Here is an 18,741-nt window from a genome sequence, read left to right as displayed (position 1 = left end):
TCTGTGCGAGGGCTTTCTCTAGTTGCGGCAAGTGGGGGCCACTCTTCATCGCGGTGCGCGGGCCTCTCACTATCGCGGCCTCTCTTGTTGCGGAGCACAGGCTCCAGACGCACAGGCTCAGTAGTTGTGGCTCACGGGCCTAATTGCTCCGCGGCATGTGGGATCTTCCCGGACCAGGGCTCGAACACGTGTCCCCTGCATTAGCAGGCAGATTCTCAACCACTGCGCCACCAGGGAAGCCCCCTCAGTCCTCTTTTCTGTCACTTCTGCTTCTTTCTCCTCAGCTCGGGCTGACTCCAAAGGACCTCGCCGCCTCTAGGTCGTCCCGGGAGCTCCTTCCCATCCCTGAGAGTCTAATAACAGTGAGTCAATTCCCGGCTGGCTTCCGGAGATTCCCCTCTCTGGTCACTGATGCCCTGGCCGCACGGTTTCTCACTGCTCTGGCCACCTCAGTCGGACGCGACTGCTGAGACAGTCGGCATTTTTGTGCCTAAGTCGCACGGATACGTCACTGAGACAAAGAGGGCACGTATGCCTGTCAGTGATTTTTTTTTTTGCCTGTCAGTGATTCTCAATACCCCCATTCTACGGCATTGGGGCTAAGAATGGGTTCAGGTACGTCTGTCCCCTTAGACTCACCTCTTGGTTGTATTCTCAGGAATTGGAAGGAATTTGACCCAGACAATCTCAAAAAGAAGAGGCTCATTTTCCTTTGTAACACGGCTTGGCCCCAATACAAACTGGGGGACCAAGAACAATGGCCTCTTAATGGGACGCTAAATTACAACACGATCCTCCAACTTGATCTCTATTGTCGGAAACTAGCAAAGGATTCCGAGGTTCCATATGTCCAGGCCTTCATGGCCCTCAGAAGCTGAGCCTGAGGGACTCCTGTCACATGTATCTCTCCATTGCCGCTTTAATGCCTCATCCTCCCCCCCTCCTCCTCCTTCAGCTTCACTACCTCGTCCCTCTGCATCTCCCCCTCCACCAGGTATCTTGGATGAGCCTTCTTGTCCCCGATCTCACCAGCCTCCTCCTCAACCTTCTGCTCCCCAACCCCTACCTCTGTACCCAGAAGCAGACCTTCCACCCCCTCCCCACACTCGGTCACCAGCAGCCCAATGCTCTGAATCGAGTCCCAATATGCTTCCCCTACGAGAGGTCGCTAATGGAGACCTACGTACTATCAGAGTTCATGTCCCCTTCCCCATGTCTGATCTCTCTCATATTCAAGGGAAACTGGGCTCCTTTAGCCAGGACCCCTCCATGTTCATAAGGGAATTCCAGGCCCTAACTATAGCCTTTGACTTAACTTGGCCAGATATTCACGTGGTCCTAACTACCTGCTGCATCACGAGGGAAAGGCCAGGATCGGGGCCGAGGCTCAGGCCTGGGCAGATGAGGCACACGCCTGAAATCCTAATGAGAACCGAGCAGGGGCAGAGGCAGTCCCACGGGCAGACGCAAGATGGAGATACCAGGAAAATAAAAATGGGCCAGCAGGAGGGCTCACTAGGAGAAATTACATGATTACCTGTCTACTAGAAGGTATGAAAAAGGCAATCATCAAACCTGTCAATTATAAGAAATTCAGAGAAGTCACACAGGAACCCTCTGAGAATCTGGCCCTTTTTCAGGCCCAATTAGTAGAGGCTATTAGGAAATACACCAGCCTAGACCCTGAGACCCCTGAAGGTCAGGCTATACTTGCAGTTCACTTTGTAAGCCAGGCATCCCCATGCATAAGACAGAAATTACAGAAACTAGAGCAAGGGCCACAGACCCCATTTTCTGTCCTACTTGACACGGCCTTTAAGGTTTTTAACAATAGGGAGGAGGCTTCTAGGAACAGACGAGAACTAAGAGAGGAGGAAAAATTAAAACGACATGCTCAATATACGGCTCTTGCCATTACTCAGTCCCTCCCACAAAAGGGACCCACGGGAGCCCCTCTCCCATCTCAGAAACCACCGCTGACCTGCTACCAATGCAGTCAGCAGGGGCACACTGTCAGGAACTGCCACACCCCACCACCGGATACCCCGTGCCCTTACTGTCATCAAAAGGGCCAATTGGAAGAGGAGTTGTCCCTGCCGCCCTCAAGCAGGTAGGCCAATTCCACAACCACCCAACACTTGGGGTATTTTGGGTCCCAGCCCCCTGGGCCGAGGTCAAAGCCAATTGCCCCTGTCAGTGCTAATTGACTACCAGGAGCAAGAACCGGATTGCACTGTAGATCTGGGGGCTCCTGGATGTGGATGACTGAAGGTGCTCGAGGCTCAACCTACAGGACCCTATGTTCCCCACAAGACTGGAGGAGCCCCAGGTAACCCTGGATGTGGCAGGGGCAAATATAACCTTTCTAATTGACACAGGGGCTACTTATTCAGCCCTGACCTCCTTCTCTGGTCCCACTCGCCGTTCCTCGATCCTCCTAACAGGGATGGGAACAGGCTCAGCAGGACTCTTAAACTCCATTTTCACTGCCCAACAGCTCTCTCTCGAACTCACACAACAGATTGCCAACCTAGCAGCTCAAATTAACATGCTACAAGAACAAATAAATTCTCTAACAGGAGTGGTTTTACAAAATAGAAGAGCTCAGGACCTCCTAACGGCTTATCAGGGAGGGACTTGTGCAGTGTTAAAGGAGGATTGCTGTTTTTTGGTTAACCAATCAGGCAAGGTCCAGACCAATTTTCGGGCCATGTATTTTTAACCTCCTTGCTAAGTTTGTCTCTTCCAGAATACAAGTGGTGATGCAACAAGAACACCGGCCAGACAACACTCGTACAACCCCTTGAACAAGCTGCCATCACTTTACATGGGGCCCACACTCCTCCCTAGATACACCCTGACAGAGAGCAGGCAACGGGAACCCAGGGCCCCATGATGCCCCTGCTCAGCAGGAAGCAGCCAGAGAGTTCGTCACCCCTTCTCACAAAGGGGTTCCAGACTGCCTGAGAGGGAATTAGGCAGTTAGGTAGATATGAGCAGGGTACCCAATAGGGCCAAGGAATTGGCCCTATAAATAGAAGGGGGAATGTGGTGCTCCAAGGACAATGATGCTTCAAGGACAAAGAACGACCCTGCCTGAAAAAGTTGCAGCGTTACACTCCCTACCGGACTCTTAATCGCCCTCCCCACCATGTTGAGATGGTTATGAAATTCCTGAGCCCACCTGGGCAACACCCACCTGGGCAATGGGACCTGTCCCAAATAAGGAAAGGCATCTGAGCTGTCCCACTCTCACCCGATAGAAGGAAGGTATATGTGCCTCAGTCAATCAGTAAACGAAATTTTCACCCCGGACCATTCTTTTGTTTTCTGGCTATAAAAACTGATCAATAGCACATATTCGGGTCGACTCTCCCAGACTACTAGGAAGTCGGCCCGCTGTTCTGGCAGCAACCCTTCCCTCTGATAAATTCTATCTTATTTCATTCTGCCTCGAGTCTGGAAATTCTTTTCCAACCCACGTTAGGACCACAACAATGAGAGCTTGTTAAATGCAGATCTCAGGCCCCACCCAAACCGCCTGAATCCTGTAGATTTAAACAGCATATTAAAAAGGCCCCCATGGGGACTTTCCTGGTTAAGAATCTGCCTGCCAATGCAGGGGACGTGGGTTCGAACCCTGGTCTGGGAAGATCCCACACGCTGTGGAGCAACTAACCCCTTGTGCCACAACTACTGAGCCCGCGTCTAGAGCCCGTGCTCCGCAACAAGAGAAGCCACTGCAATGAGAAGCCCTCACACCGCGCAACTAGAGCAAAGCCCGCGCGCACCAACACAGACCCAACGCAGCCAAATAAATAAATAATTAATTAATTTAAAAATAAAAATAAAAAATGAAAAGGCCCCCAGATGATTCGTAGGAGCATTAAAATTTAAGAAGTACTTTTAGACCAGAGGCAAGTGAAATAAGAGGAAGCTAGGATAATGTGAGAATCCAAAGTGGACACGTGGCACTCCCTAGTAGCTGCCCTCACTCGTACCTCCAAGACCAATTAACTGGGAGAGGTTATGTTTAAAGCACCATCTAGAACAAGGTGCGGCAAGAGTTTGTTGTCAAAGAGGTTTCGGTAATTAGCTTTACTGTTTATAACAGAGACAAATGAAAGTTCCACACACTAAAATGTCACCTCCAGGATCTTGCTACCTCCCAGGCAATGCTGACAATTTTTCTTGGCTGTCTCTCCAACTTCCATTTGCTACAATATAAAATCCCCTCTGACACCAGTGCCAGCAGCCCCCAACCCCTTAGAATGAGTCATGGTTAATGAATAACAGCATATGTATACAAGAATTTGAACACAGAACGGAGGTTAGAGTCAAGCCTCTCTTTACTTCCAGCACGAGACTGGAGCACCCCAAAGTCCTTAAAGCACCTCCAACCACCACCACTCATTTCACTCCCTACTCCTCACTTCCAGCTGAGAGAAAAGCCCCGCCCCCCGACTAAGGCCCGGCCCCCATGTTTCCGGGCGAGGGGCGACCACGTGGTTGTCGCCAATAACAACCCAGCACTACTCCCGCCTTCTAGCTAAAGCTCGAGAGCGATAGTCGACTACACCAATTGACCCTTAAAGGTTGTCTGAGCGACGGCCAAAATGACCAATTAATACGAGGTAGGTAGGAGTCTAAGGCGGGACTCTGAGTACGGAAGCTACCACGGGAGGGAAGGAGAGAGGGAAAGACCCGGTGAAGGGGCAAGAGGCAGGTGAGAACCTGGAAGAACTCAGCAGTCTGAAGCGTGGCGGGAAGAGACAGGATTCCGGGCTAGAAAGGGTGCGGAAGCCAGCAGAAGAAGGCGGCTGAGTTCTGGTCGCGGGTGGAGGGAGGGAACGCACTTAAAGGGGCCAAGGCCCAGAATAAGGTAGACATTTAAAGGGACAGGTGCCCCAAAGAGAAGAGGCATTTAAAGGTGCAGATGCCCAAGATAGAGCAGACCCTAGAGGAGCCGAGCTCAACGGACAGAAGACATTTAAAGTGGTAGGTTCGGGAGAGAAGGACATTTTAAGGAGACTAGGACCGAGCGTAGAAAACATTAATTAAAAGAGGTATGGGCTAGGGTGTGAGAACACGTTTATTAAAGGGACATGGATAAAGGAGTCGATTGTCAAGGGCGTGATGAGGAAGACTGCACTCCTGCTCTCCCCCATTGTCCTTTCTGGCTCCTCCAGGTTCCTTCACCCCGGAACCCCAGTTCCCAGGCTATGACCCCCAGTGCCCTGTAGACCTGGCGGGCCCCGCGTGCTTGCGCCCCCTATTTGGGGGTCTGGGTGGCTACTGGAGGGCCTTGCAGAGGGGCAGAGAAGGCAGGACCATGGCATCTAGGGCCTCTGAACCTCCCCCAGGGCGCAGCGTGACGGCGGGCATCATCATTGTTGGAGATGAGATCCTCAAGGTGTGTCTGGGACAGAGGAGGGGGGAGGGGCAGCGTTATCCTGTCCTCCGGAGCTTGCTCCACGTTCTGTTGAGGGAGGGTGAACCAGGGTGGGAGCCCCCTTGCTGCAGTAGGGTCCTGGAGTGAGTCCAATATATTGGAGGAAAAGTGACCCTCATTCTTTCAATTACTGTGTTGAAAAACTTGTAGCAAAGTCCCTACAATTTGCCAAGCACTATGGTAGGGGGAGGGGTGGCTTTACAGAAGTGACAATGCATGTATTATTTCAGAGTTATATCCAACCTGTTTGGAAAGTGATCCAAGGCATTCCACAGAGTAGATAACTGAGATAGAAGGAAAGTACTAGAAGGGGGAAATCACTTCTGAATAATCAGGGAAGTCTCACTAGAGGTCATGGTGGGCATCAGGTTTGTAATAGTAATATTGAGTGCTTACTAGCACCTGGCAGTGTGCTTATTACATCACATATGTGATTTTACTAATCCTCACAACAACCCCATGATGTGGGCACTTTTTTTTTTTTCCCTGCTGAGCCGCCCGACATGTGGGATCTTAGTTCCCTGACCAGGGATCAAACCCACGCACCCTGCATTGGAAGCGCGGAGTCTTAACCACTGGACCGCCAGGGAAGTCCGATGTGGGTACTTTTATTATAAATCTCAATGAACAGATTATGAGACTGAGGCTCAGAGAGGTTGAGAAACTTGCCCACAGTTGAACAGCTAGTAAGTGGTAGGTGGGATTCCAACCTGATTCTCACTTACTCCAGAGCCACCCTTAACCACTAAACTCTCTGTAGAGAAGTAGAAGAAGATGGGGCTGGAAAAGAAGAGTGGACACACACCATAGATTCACAGCCTCAAATATTCTGTAAATGAATTTGAACTTTATTCTGTATATGGTTGGAAACAACACATGGCTTTTGAGCCAAGAGTGATGCAATCACAGTGACACGTTAGGAAAGTTGTTCAGGAGGCACAGGGCAGAGCGCTGTGGCTGGAGGCTGGGATTCTGGCCAGGGGTCTGCCGCCACTGTTCAGGTGAAAGGTGCCAAGGACCCGTTTGGTGGCAGTAGGAACAGAGAGAAGAGAGCAAATGGAGAGACATTTCAGAAGTAGAATTGACAGCTTGAAGGACCTGACGCTGTGGACAGTGTCTGGAGATGCCATTGACCAAAGGGACAACAGCCAGGGATAGGGTGAAGATGCCCAGTAAGCACCTGGAGCCAGAGGACTAAAACTGTCAGGGTTGGTGAGGAAGTAGATGAGTTGTCCCCATACAGTTGATGATTGAATCCATAAGCAGAGATGAAGGCCCAAGGGGGATCACATTACCCCTGACTCCACTCACATGGATTTTCCCGCTCTTGTGCCTAGTCTGGGCTTCTGGGCAGCCCGAGGTGGTGTCCCCCAAAGAGAAGAGTGCCCCATCATCAGGCAGATGCAGCCTGATCCTTCCCCCTTTGCCTTCATCCCTACGGCACTGACACTCTCATCTTCCCCATCCCCAATCTCGCAGGGACACACTCAGGACACCAATACCTACTTTCTGTGCCGGACACTGCGCTCCCTGGGGGTCCAGGTGTGCCGAGTCTCTGTCGTACCCGATGAGGTAGCCACCATCGCGGCTGAGATCACGTCTTTCTCCAGCCGCTTCACCCACGTCCTTACGGCAGGGGGCATTGGCCCCACCCATGATGATGTGACCTTCGAGGCAGTAGCACAGGCCTTTGGGGACGAACTCAAGCCACACCCTGAGCTGGAAGTGGCCATCAAAGCCCTAGGGGGGGAGGGCTGGGAGAAGCTGTCACGGGTGCCCTCCTCTGCCCGCCTACATTATGGCACAGATCCTCTCACTGGCCGTCCGTTCAGATTCCCACTAGTCTCCGTCCGAAACGTCTACCTCTTCCCGGGAATTCCGGAGCTGCTGCGGCGGGTGCTGGAGGGGCTAAAGGGACTGTTCCAAAACACAGCTGTTCAGTTCCACTTGCGGGAGCTGTATGTGGCAGCTAACGAGGCCTCTATCGCCCCCATCCTGGCTGAGGCCCAGGCCCACTTTGGGCGCAGGCTTGGCCTGGGTTCCTACCCTGACTGGGGCAGCAACTACTATCAGGTGAAGCTGACACTGGACTCGGAGGAAGAAGGGCCCCTGGAGGAATGCCTGGCCTACCTGACTGCCCGTCTGCCCCAGGGATCGCTAGTCCCCTACGTACCCAACGCTGTGGAGCAGGCCAGTGAGGCCGTGTACAAACTCACTGAGTCAGGTAGGGGCCTCCTGGGGGAGGGGCAGCATACACCAGACCTTTGGTGCCACCCTCGGTCTCAGGAATACAGGGGCTGTTGGAGGCTTCCCACAGATCCAGGAGAAGGTAGAAGATAGCTACAGCTGATTCATTCATTCTTCCAATAGATATCAATTGAATACCTCCTTTCAGCAACACTGTGCTGGCTGTTGGGGGTATAGCTCAACAGGACAGAGGTATGCCCTATTCTGGACAAGGAGTTTAACAGGAGAGGGAGATGTTAAACAGGTAATCGTGCATGAGGTGTCAGTGATGGGGGGTCTCCACAGCAGGGAGATCAGCCTTGATGTGGGGTCAGAGAAGGCTTCTCTGGGCGAGTGACCTATAAGCTGAGTGCTAAGGAGGATTTGGTCAGACCAGGAGGTGGGCAAGAGTAAACAGTGTGAGAGGGGGTCTGAAAGGAAGCAGCATGAGGTTTAGGAGAATGGAAAGAAACCAGGACCTCCAGAGGGAAGACACTGAGGTGAAGAGTGCCGTGAGGTGTGGCTGAATGGCAGGCTGGGGGCAGACTGCAGGGCCAAGTGGGCAGATGAAGGCATGGGGAACACTGGGAAGATATGGAAGGGTTTTAAGCAAGGGCAGCTTGGCCCCCACTGCCCTTTGACAGCCATATGTCTCTATCTGATGCCCTCTTCCCTGCCTGCCTGGCAGGGTCTTCTCTGAAAGAAAAGGTGGCAGGAGCCCTACAGACCATTGAGACTGCCCTGGCTCAGTACAGCCTCACCCAGCTCTGCGTGGGATTCAACGGGGGCAAGGACTGCACCGCCCTCCTGCACCTCTTCCATGCCGCTGTGCAGAAGTGAGCCAACCCCCTGGAGGCAAGACCCCAGAGATAGATCTGCCCCATTCTCTAGTTCCCCATCCTAAGAAGTAGGGAGGAAAGGGGGTGTCTGGGTGGGGTTTAGGAGGATGGTAGCCATAGTGACCTCTCAGTTCCATTCCCCCACCATATTTATTGAGCGTCTGACACCTGCCTGGCCCGGGGTATGGACGTGCAAGCCACCATCCCCGACAACAGGGTGGTCACAGTCCTGTTGGGGAGGTAAGGCTTACATACTGGAAACAGGAGTGTATGCTCCAGATTTGAGAGGTAAGAGATCAGAGTGGGCTTCCCAGACGAAGTGGGTTCTGATGAATGGGAAGGATGAGAAAGGGAGAGAAGGGGAGGGTATCCATCCCAGGGGCCAAAAGGCAAGTTCTCTGGAGAGCATTTCCCTGCCCATCCTGGCAAGCCAATGGATTCTGCCCCCTCCCCAGGAAATACCCTGATGCTCAAGAGCCCCTCCAGATCCTGTATATCCGCAGCATCTCCCCTTTCCCTGAGCTGGAGCAGTTTCTACAGGACACCATCAAGAGGTACTAGGGACCCGAAGGTTTGGGTTCCAAGAGGGCCTTGGCAGGGCCCACTCTTGATTCCCACTGCTCTTCCTCAGGTACAGTCTGCAGGTGCTGGAGGCTGAGGGTGACATGAAGCAGGCCCTGAGCGAGCTGCGGGCACAGCACCCCCAGCTGGAGGCCGTGCTGATGGGCACCCGCCGCACCGACCCCTACTCCTGCAGCCTCTGCCCCTTCAGTCCCACTGACCCAGGGTGGCCTTCATTCATGCGCATCAACCCGCTGCTGGTATGGGGGAAGGGGATTTATCGCCTTCAGTCTCATGTCCCCTATCAGTCATTGCTCCCTGGCTACCTGAGGTGGGGGAGGTTAGACCCTGGGGCTTGGATGAAACGGCCCCATCATCCAGGGGAGGCTGTGCTATTTGTTCGTTCAGCCTTTTGACCAATTTTTATCGAGAACAATTCAACGGCAGGCATCCTGCTTTCTCCTGTGGACAGAACAATGACTTAGACCTGTGCTGTCTGATATGGTAGCCATGAGCCATTTATTTACACTCAAATTGTAATTAATTGAAACAAAATGCAAATTGCTTAAAAAAAAGAACCAAAAAACTGAATTGTATACTTTAGAAGGGTGAATTTCATGGCATGTGAATTATATCTCAATTTTTAAATTAAATTACAATTCACAATTCAGTTCTTTAGTTCTACTAATGACATGTCAAGCGACCACCATGTTAGCACAGATAAAGAACATTTCCATCATTGCAGAAAGTTCTACTGGACAGCACAGGCTTACACAGACATAGATATCCTCTCCCTGTCCTCCTGGAACTTAGATGCCAGTGGAGGGTGGGTTGAGAAATGGAGAGGGACAGGATAAAAGCTTTCTCTTTCTTATTGGTTGGCCTACACAGAGCAAGATGTACCAGAGAATTGGGTAGCAGGCCCTCCCTCAGAGGCCAAGGGAGCCGAAGAGCCCCGGATAGGCCCCTTCCCAGGTGGCAATGGGTAGGTGTGGGAGAGGAAAGTATGTGTGACTCTTCTCTGACCTCCCAGGACTGGACCTACAGAGACATCTGGGACTTTCTGCGTCAACTGTTTGTCCCATACTGTATCCTGTATGACCAAGGGTAAGGGATTTGGGGGAAGAGGATGGGTGTGTGGAAGATGTGAGGGTGCTGGGACTAGGAGAACCGAGCCCACCACACTCACCCATGCCCTCCATTCCCATCCCCCCACCCCACCAGCTATACGTCACTGGGGAGCCGGGAGAACACGGTGCGGAACCCGGCCCTGAAGTGCCCAAACCCAAGAGGACAGCCCACCTACCGTCCAGCCTACCTGCTTGAGAACGAAGACGAGGAGCGGAACTCCCGCACGTGACCTCCCATTCCTGCCCTGTCCAGGAGGAAGGGAAGGGGGCCATCCTGGGGTCTAACCTGTCAATAAACCACCTCTCCTGTGCCTGTTGCTCTTGCTGTGTCTTCCTGCTTCAGGGGACAGGAGAAGCAGAAGTGGGCCAGGCCCTGGCAGCTCGGAGCCCTCAGTGCTCACTCTGGGGGGGGTGAGGGGGAGAGGAGGCTGGAAAGGAGCTCTCATTGTTGAGTTTTAGTGCCAGCCTCAGCAGGAGCCCACCAGAGGGCAGGAGCAGGGAGCAGTGCCAACCCCTGGGGGAAGGGATAACCGGGCAGGGCAGCCAGGGTTTCAAGGCCCAGGCTGGAGGAAGAGAAGCTGAGCTGGCCTGGCTTTGGAGGATGAAAGATGGAGTGGCCGAGCCCTCCTCCTACTAACCCCACCCCACCATCCCTGGGCACAGGGGCTGACTCAGCCCATTCTCGGGCCCAGAACCTTCCCTGTGCTAGACCCTGGGGCCTTTGTCCCCACAGTCATGAGGTCTGAAGGGGGCGGGGACAATGTTGATAAAAGGCACTAGAGGCAGCTCCCACACCCTTCCTCAGTGCTGCTGCCCACATGCAGTCCCGGACACAGCCCCTAGCCCAGGCCCTGCCCTTCTCCCTTGGAGGAGTTCTGCGAGACACTGGACTCCGGGTACCCGTCATGAAGATGGGCACAGGGTGGGAGGGCCTGCAGCGGACCCTGAAGGAAGTCGCCTACATCCTCCTCTGCTGCTGGTGTATCAAGGAGCTGCTGGATTAATGGCAGCAGGGAGCTGCCTCCTCCCCGCTGGCACCATGGCCAGCATCGCTCAGGTGGGCAGGGTAGGGCAAACAGACAGGAGGCATGGCTTCAGCTTCTGTGGCAGAGCCTGCCTCTCAGCTTCCCATTCTCTTTTTTAGCACCCAGCCCAACCCCCATCAAGACTCCTGGGGCCAGCTGTGCTTGACCAAGGATGGGCCACAAACGACGAGTGAAGTGTGATCCTGCTTTGAGTTTGTCCCATCTGTCAGAACTGCCTCATCTCTGGGCCTCTATTCCCAGGCCCCACCTCCAGTGCACCTCTGGTGCACAGGAGCTTGGCCTGCTGGCTAGGACCCCAGTCAGACTGCAGCAGGACCTGGCACTCCTCCAAGCCTGGTACAGTGAGCCCACCGGCCCAGATGGCTGATCTTACCATACCCTCTTAGTACCAGGAATGGGCTGCCCCCAGTATCTCTGTATGAGAATCACTGAGCTGTATGTACAATAAATAAGCCTTGAGACCAAAAGTTCTAAATGTCTACAGGGAAGTCAGAAAAAGTCAGCACTGGAAGAGTCTGGGAGCCAAGGAGGGAAGGAAGTTTTCCTGGACAGAACAGAATGAAAGCCACGTTTCCTGACTCACTGGTGCCAGGGTGGGGAGGGCGTTGGGTAGAAAGGCCAGGTTCCTCCCAACTTGTAGATAGGGAGGAGTCCAGCTTGGGTGGGGTCTTCTTCTGTGAGGCCCTGTGTGTAAGGATGGGAACCCAAATAGAAGACCTGGTCTGGCCAGCTCCCTTGCCCCTGAAGATCTTGAGGAAACCGCTGAGCTGGTGCTAGTTCCCAGCTTACGGAGGAAGTCCAGCCCTGCTCCTCTAGCTCACACAGAGCTGCAAGAGAAAGCCACCTGTGTGGCCACGCAGGTCCCTCAGGCTTATGACAATGCATAGGACACAAACAGCCAGAATGCACAGAATTGACTCCTCACTTCCCCTTGGCAGCCACCAACACATGCTCTCCCTGAATCACTCCCAGTGGTAGGTACACACCAGCCATTTACATCATCTTGCTCCTGCCTAATGACATGCCCACTCACAGCCCCCCATGACCTCAGAGCCAGCCAAAGTGTCCCTGGGATCTCTACCCAGCACTCTCTGGGGCCCAGTTATGCCCTCCCCCCTCCATTCTGTCCTGAGACACTGGCCTGGAGATGGTGTATGTGGCCCTCCCTCACTGCCAGGGACCAGCTCTTCCTCAGACTTCTTCTTAGTTAACTCCTTTTTCTCTGGGCTTATTTTCTTTTTCTTGCTTTCTCTCTCTCTTTCTTTCTTTCTTTTTTTTTTTTTTCTCAAAGTAATATATGCCTAATGAACTCTGATAGTAAAAAGTATCTCCCTCCCACACCCATCCCCCAGCTCTCCTGCCTGGAGGTAACCATGGTGACCAGTTTCTTGGACAGCATTCCAGAGATAGTCTATGCATATACTGCATCATCATTCATTCCTTTTTTTTTAATTGAAGTATAGTTGATTTACAGTATTCTATTAGTTTCTGGTGTACAACATAGTGATTCAAAATTTTTACAGATTATACTCCATTTAAAGTTATTATAAAATATTGGCTATATTCCCTGTGCTGTACAATATATTCTTGTAACTTATTTATTTTATACACAGTAGTTTGTACCTCTTAATCCCCTACCTCTGTCTTGCCCCTCCCCCTTCACTCTCCACTAGTAACCACTAGTTTGTTCTCTATATCTGTGAGTCCATTTTGTTTTGTTATATTCATTCGTTTTATTTTTTAGATTCCACATGTAAGTGATAACATACAGTATTTGTCTTTCTCTCTCTGACTTATTCATTAAGCATAATACCTTCCAGGTTCATCCATGTTGTTGCAAATAGCAAAACATTTATTCTTTCATTTAACAAATATTATTGAGCATCTGCTATATGCCAGTCTGGCTGATTTGAATACAGCAGTGAACAAAATAGATCCCTGTATTCATGGAGTTTACATTCTGGTGGGTAGAGACAGAAAATAAAATATAAACATTACAAAATAAGTACATTGATGTTACTAGGTGATAGGTTCTATGGAAAAAGAGAAAGTCGAGCTAAGGATGGGAGTGGAGGCAGGCCTAGTAGGCCATGGTAAGAACTTGAGATTTTATGCTGAGTGAAATGAGGAACTGTTGCAGGCAGTTGAGCATGAACTGATTTTTTATTTAAAAGGCTCACACTGGCTGCTGGGTTGAGAATAGACTTTAGGGGACCAAGGGTAGAATAGTAGAGACCTTTTAGGAGGTCATGGGCACAATCAGGGCCAGACATGTTGGTGGCTCAGAGCAGGCTTACAGCAATAGCAGTAGGGAGAAGTGGCTGCATTTGCATATATTTATCTTTCTAGTTAATAACATACTCTATACCCTGTTCTGTACCTTGCTATTTTCCCTTCACATACATTGTACAGGATTCCACATCAGTATATTTAGAGCCTGCCCATTCTTTTTTACAGCAGTATGGTACTCTACGGTACTCCAACTCAAGGTTATTTCTTATCCCTGGCAGCCCCTCTTTAGACATCCACAAAATGCAGGTCAGTGTTCTTGCCTGGTGCCTTCAGAGCCCCAGGGCACAGCAGTGAGAAGGTCCTAAATCCAAGCAGAGAGAGGTTAGTGGTAGAGATGGACACAGAATTCAACTTCCCATCTGAATTTGGAGTTCCCTCTCCCCCTCATAGCCTGCACCCTGCTTGGCCAACTCCAGCCCTTCCCTGACTCAAGCTCTAGAACTTTGCCTCCTTTTCCTTTCTTAGACCTCACTCCTACCAAGCTGGGGCAGTGCCTGGAGGTGGATCCTGAAGTCTGAGGGTTCTGACTTTGCCAGGGGAGGGGATGTCTGGCAAGGGCCACTGGGGAAGTAGTAGGGGTGGAAGGCAGGGCCTGTGATTGTGGCAGGTGGTGGGAGCTGAAGAGGGGAGAGAAGTAGTGACTGCCAGTAGCCCAAGGAGAGTGTCAGAGCTGGAAAGAGAGTGTCAGAGCCCTGAAAGTGGAAGGACTGAGGAGAGGGATGGGGAGGATAACAAAAACCTCATATACCATTCCACAGCCCTTTTCAGCTACAGAGTGTCTGAGCCTTACAAAAGTCCACTTCAAAAGTAGGCAGGACGAGGGCAATTGTCCCATCTTAACATGAAGGAACAAGCCCAGAGAGGTGTGGTGACCCCTCCAAAGTCATATGAACAGCACACTGCAGTAGGGTAGTCATTTGGTGAATCCAGATTTCCTCATCTCAAATTCAGGGCTTCTCTCCTGCCTTCCTCTTCTGAACTGGTGCTTGGGATGGTGGCCTAAGTGGCCTGGGAGGCAGGGCCAGGCTAGCAGAAATGTGGAGGGGACTATCCAACCCTATTCTGCACCCACTCCATGCTTTCCCACTTCACCTCAACCCTAATCTCCCCTTGTTCTTGATTTCCCCCCTCTCATTTGGGAGGCCCAGCTATGCCCTTTTCATGTAAGCCACAAAGCCAGGAGATGGTTCCCTGGACTACACCTCCCCACTGGCCTAGAAGGGAAAGTGAGATGTGGCAGCTTCCCTGCAATGTTCTCTTCCCAACTAGAGTAAGTTCAGGTTTTAAGTGTCCAAACTACTGTCTCAAGAACTCATTGGAGGGGGATGAGGGGAGCAATAAAGGAAGATGTGCAGGCACCTAGACAGGGAGGGATGGGTAAGATCTCATCTACCCTTCGGCGCCCCGGGGCCCTCTAGTGGCCACAAGGGGTAGGGGACTGGGCGGGGTAAAACAGGGAAGGAGACCAGGCAGAACTGGAAGTGACCCCCAAGTACGACAGCATGCGGAGGAGCGGCCTGATATCCAGGATTCCCAGCTGATTACGTCGGATATAAGACCGTCAGTGGTGTGCAGAAGCTGCAGAAGAGGGGTCAAGAGAAGCGGTCTGCGGAGCCGTGCGCAATAAACTGGATATTATAGTAATAATCTTGGGAGGGTCCCACGTTTTCCCAGCTAAACTGAAAGACGGGCAGAAAGGGGAGTGTGTGGCAGTTGTTTCACTAGCGCCAGAGCGCAGACCCCCAAGGGCATAAGCTCTTATTGGCGTCCCTATTTGCATCTCGTTTGCATATGAGTTATTTCCCCTTCAAAAGGCAGAAGTCCTTTCTCAGTTATGCCCAGCTGAGACTGTCTACTCCAGTCTTTGCCGGCCTTGGGGGCATACCCATTCTTCTGGCCATTCTCTGACCCCTCTGACCTCCGCCCCTCAGTACCCTCAGGTCGTTCTTTCTCAACCCTTTACCTACCCCAGCTTCAAAGCAGCGACCCGGCTTCTCGAGCCGGGGGACCTGCGCCGCCTGGTGGCTGTCCGGAGGAGGCTGAGGGCAGAGGGGTTCTGTTCCGCCTTCTCTGGGACGTGGAGTTTTGGAAAATGTTCCCCCGAGCTTCCTGAGGCTAAATTTATCTCCCCCGGCCCTGGGGGGCGCAGAGATCCCGGCGATGATTAGCGCTGCGCGACACCGGGCTCCCGCCCAGAGGCCCGGAATAGGCGCCGAGTTATAAATAGTGCAGCCCGCAGGTGTGGGGGGAGTCGGCGGGAGGGGGGCAACCCTGGCAGCCACGGCTCCTTCAGGTGGGTTGGGCGGTCGCGGTGGGGGCGCCGGGGGGCGGCAGGGCTGCGGTCTGAGCGCCCCCAGCGGTTTCCTGGGCGGCGGGTTTTTCGAGGGAAGCGGAGGCAGCCGGGGGAAGGCGGAGAGCGGGGAAGAGGTGGGCGCCGAAGCTGATGCGCCGCTTCCAGCTCAGCCCCCCACATTCCACAGCAGGCCCCTAGACCCACTCACTCAGGACCCCGCCCAGTCACAGCCTTGCCTTTCTTCCCGCCAGAAGCCCTTTCTCCTCCAGGCTCTGCAAGCATCCAGCTCCTCTGCAGCTCACCCTTGGCGCACGTGGCCCGGCCTACGGCACCTGGCCCTCACTCCGAATCGCTGTCCCAGCCCCAGGTGTGCAGTTCTCCCTAAAAGGGGTTAACTCCCGGCCTGGGCGTTCATCCTTCTCTTTGGTCAACCACCTCACTCTCCGGGTATTTACCCACCTCCTGCCACACAAAATTAAGGTCTAGTTGGTCGCCTGAAGACCACTGAACGTGCGGATCTTGGACGCTCCCCGATCCCCTGGAGGGCCCTTGGGGAGCCCACACCTGCCCTCCAGTTCCCAGTTCCCGTCCAGGCCTAGTGGCGGGGCAGGGGTGGCTGCAGGCCCCAGGGGCCAGGCTGGGGTTTCGTGGGAGAGGGCGGGGCCCCCAGTCAGGGTTTCTTGGCCGACGCGGTCTCAGTGGTTTGGCGAGGTAAGGGCCCGGAGTTGGGGGGTAGGCGGGAATTTCAAGTCGGGGTTCCCCACTCCGACTTCTGAGTGAGGGAGCTCTGTGGACCAGAAGAGAACGTGGGAGGGGGCGTCACTGAGAAACTAACAGGAGGTTCCCGGACTCTCGAGACTCAAGTGAGGAATGGCATTCCAGCCACTGAAAAATCCAGGTGGGGTCCAACAAGACGCCTGGGGCGACCCCCAGGGATGGGGGACATGGAGAGCCCGCTGTTCGCTCCTCTATACCTAAGGGCTGATGCCAAGGCGCCCTCCCTTCTATTGCCTCTAGAGGCCCTGGCTCTACCCTCCCCGAGCCACTTTCCCGCCCTCCTTTTCCTCGGCCATGCCCTCTCCACCCCGAAGCAGCCCCCTCTCAATTTCACTTGTGCTTCTGGCACTGCCGTCTTGCCCATGGCACGGCCCTTCTCCAGGCTAGCGCGACCCCGAGCTGGGGAAGGGAGGGAAAAACCCTGGCCTGGACCCCGCCGGCTTCGGGCGCTCGCGAACCAGAATCTGTCCGGCGGGGCCGAGAAGAAAACCCGGAGCAGTGACCAGCCTCGGGACCCAAGAGGGACAGGGACGATAGGAAAACCTGGAGCGGATTACCCGAGCGGGAGAGCCCCATGCCTGCTACTGCTACCCCCTCCTTCCTAGAGCCCCCCTAAATCTACAGTGAGATAATGTCTAGGGTGGGGGGCTGTTTGGTTTGGCCTGGGCCCTCAGGGGCGCCTCACACTTTCCGCCCCTGGCTGGGGAGCAGGGCAGCGGCCCCGAGGCTGAGTCACGGCCGGAGGGAGAGAGAGGGAGGGACCGGGACTCCGCCCCTCCCCCTGCTCGGGGATCCCGGGTCAGCCCGGGTGAGGGCCAGGGCCCCCCTGGCGCCGCCTATTGTGGTCCAACAGGTTGAGCTGGTGTCCCGCGGAGCCACCTGCTGGAAAGGGAGGGAGGCCCTCTGCGGAGGGGGCTGGGGTTGGAGAAAGCAAGTTCGACCCGGTTCGGCCCTGACGGCCTCGGGGAGCGGAACCTGGCCCACCGGAGCCGGATTTGAATCAGTTTTACACTAGTGGGAGGGGCTCTTTGGGGTACGTAGCGCCGCAGGCCCAGTTGGAAGCGTCCCAAACAGGCTACCTTCCTCAGTTGGGGGGCACTGAAGTACGTATCCTGATCCCTCCCCAAATCCACATACACATCGTAAAACACTCAGTCCCCTCTCGCCTCCCAGGTCTCTGAGCGAATCCAAGTCCAGAGGTCCCTCCTTCACGGAGACTCAGTTTCTCCACTTAGGGAACAGCGGGATGGAGGCGGGGAGCAGGAGCGTGAGCGTTCCTCCCCCTCCCCCTTCACGGACCTGGCCCCTCCCCTCCGACAATGCCAAGGCCGCATCGGGCACCGACCGGCTGGAGCGCAGAGGCTGCTTGCCCACGGCGCCGTTCCCTCCCCGCGAGGCGCCGTCACGCGTGGGGAGGGACGCAGAGTGCCCGCAGCCTCAATTCCCCCGCCTCCAAGGGGTGGGGTGGGGCGTAGGAGCTGGAGTTGATGGCCGGGTGGCTCCCCTCCCCCTACCTCCAGGGGCCCTGACCTGATTATAGCCCCTCACGGGACCCCCTCCCTCAATCCCCTAACTCCCCGCCTCGCCCCCACCTAGTGTATCTTTAACCTCCTCATACCCTTCCCTCCCGAGGTGCTGACCCTACGGAAGCCCCTCTTGTAGGAGTGGGAGCCCTTGATGGGGGTGCTCGGTTCCCCGGCCGCTGCGGACACTGCCCCCTCCTCTTCCCCTCCTCCAGGTTTCGGGCCAGCCCCTCGGCTCCGCCCCCTCCCTGGCCGAACGCAAGGCGGGACCCACTTGGGATGGGCGGGTGTTCAGGCCAATGGGCGGGCCGAGAGGTGGAGTGCAGGGGGCGGGACAGAGTAGCGGCGGAGGGCTGGATGGGGGTCGGGGGCGGAGCTCGAGTTAAGGTGGACTGGGAGAGATAGGGGCTAGAGAAAGAGAGAGAGAGAGAGAGAGAGGGAGAGGAGGAGGAGGAGGAGGAGGAAAGGGACCGCGGCAGGTGAAGGGAGAAAGAGAGAGAGAAGGAAAGAAGGAGGGAAAACAGGAGGGTGGGAAAAGCTCGGAGAGCAAAGTAAGAGCTTGGAATAAGAGAGCGAAAAAGGAGGGAGGGATCCATCTGCGC

The 18,741-nt window shown here is 54.2% G+C and overlaps 2 protein-coding genes and 2 long non-coding RNA genes across 7 annotated transcripts; 2 read left to right on the top strand and 2 right to left on the bottom strand.

Moving 5' to 3' along the window:
* Window positions 1-4,615: 4,615 nt before the first annotated feature.
* On the top strand, window positions 4,616-10,519 carry FLAD1 (flavin adenine dinucleotide synthetase 1). Of its 4 annotated transcripts, none has more exons than XM_082467149.1 (8): window positions 4,616-4,634; window positions 5,190-5,413; window positions 6,932-7,676; window positions 8,367-8,514; window positions 8,973-9,071; window positions 9,149-9,338; window positions 10,112-10,185; window positions 10,303-10,519. In XM_082467149.1, exons 2-8 carry the CDS (start codon window positions 5,333-5,335, stop codon window positions 10,436-10,438), a joined length of 1,473 nt encoding a protein of 490 aa, XP_082323275.1. In that variant the 5' UTR covers window positions 4,616-4,634; window positions 5,190-5,332; the 3' UTR covers window positions 10,439-10,519. The 4 variants fall into 4 exon arrangements, with proteins under 4 accessions (XP_082323275.1, XP_082323273.1, XP_082323276.1 ...); XM_082467147.1 differs by lacking the exon at window positions 4,616-4,634 and adding an exon at window positions 4,700-4,726; XM_082467148.1 differs by lacking the exons at window positions 4,616-4,634; window positions 8,973-9,071 and having other exon boundaries at window positions 5,053-5,413.
* Window positions 6,278-7,048, bottom strand: LOC309663433. The gene is made up of 2 exons (XR_014265269.1): window positions 6,959-7,048; window positions 6,278-6,445 (listed from the first exon to the last, which is right to left on the bottom strand). It is a non-coding gene; the product is annotated as an uncharacterized lncRNA (long non-coding RNA).
* Window positions 10,520-10,629: 110 nt separating the features above from the next.
* LENEP (lens epithelial protein) lies at window positions 10,630-12,377 on the top strand. Its single transcript, XM_082467411.1, has 2 exons — window positions 10,630-11,265; window positions 11,353-12,377. The coding sequence occupies exon 1, from the start codon at window positions 11,027-11,029 to the stop codon at window positions 11,210-11,212; it is 186 nt and encodes a 61-aa protein (XP_082323537.1). The 5' UTR covers window positions 10,630-11,026; the 3' UTR covers window positions 11,213-11,265; window positions 11,353-12,377.
* A 123-nt stretch (window positions 12,378-12,500) lies between these two features.
* On the bottom strand, window positions 12,501-15,649 carry LOC309663443. Its single transcript, XR_014265279.1, has 3 exons — window positions 15,514-15,649; window positions 13,230-13,847; window positions 12,501-12,840 (listed from the first exon to the last, which is right to left on the bottom strand). It is a non-coding gene; the product is annotated as an uncharacterized lncRNA (long non-coding RNA).
* Window positions 15,650-18,741: the final 3,092 nt, after the last annotated feature.

Source organism: Balaenoptera physalus (assembly GCF_965194825.1).
Source record: "Balaenoptera physalus genome assembly, chromosome: 1".
In the NCBI taxonomy this organism is placed as follows: Eukaryota; Metazoa; Chordata; class Mammalia; order Artiodactyla; family Balaenopteridae; genus Balaenoptera; species Balaenoptera physalus.
Note: the sequence above shows the minus strand (reverse complement) of the source record. Positions and strands in the feature narration are given on the sequence as shown.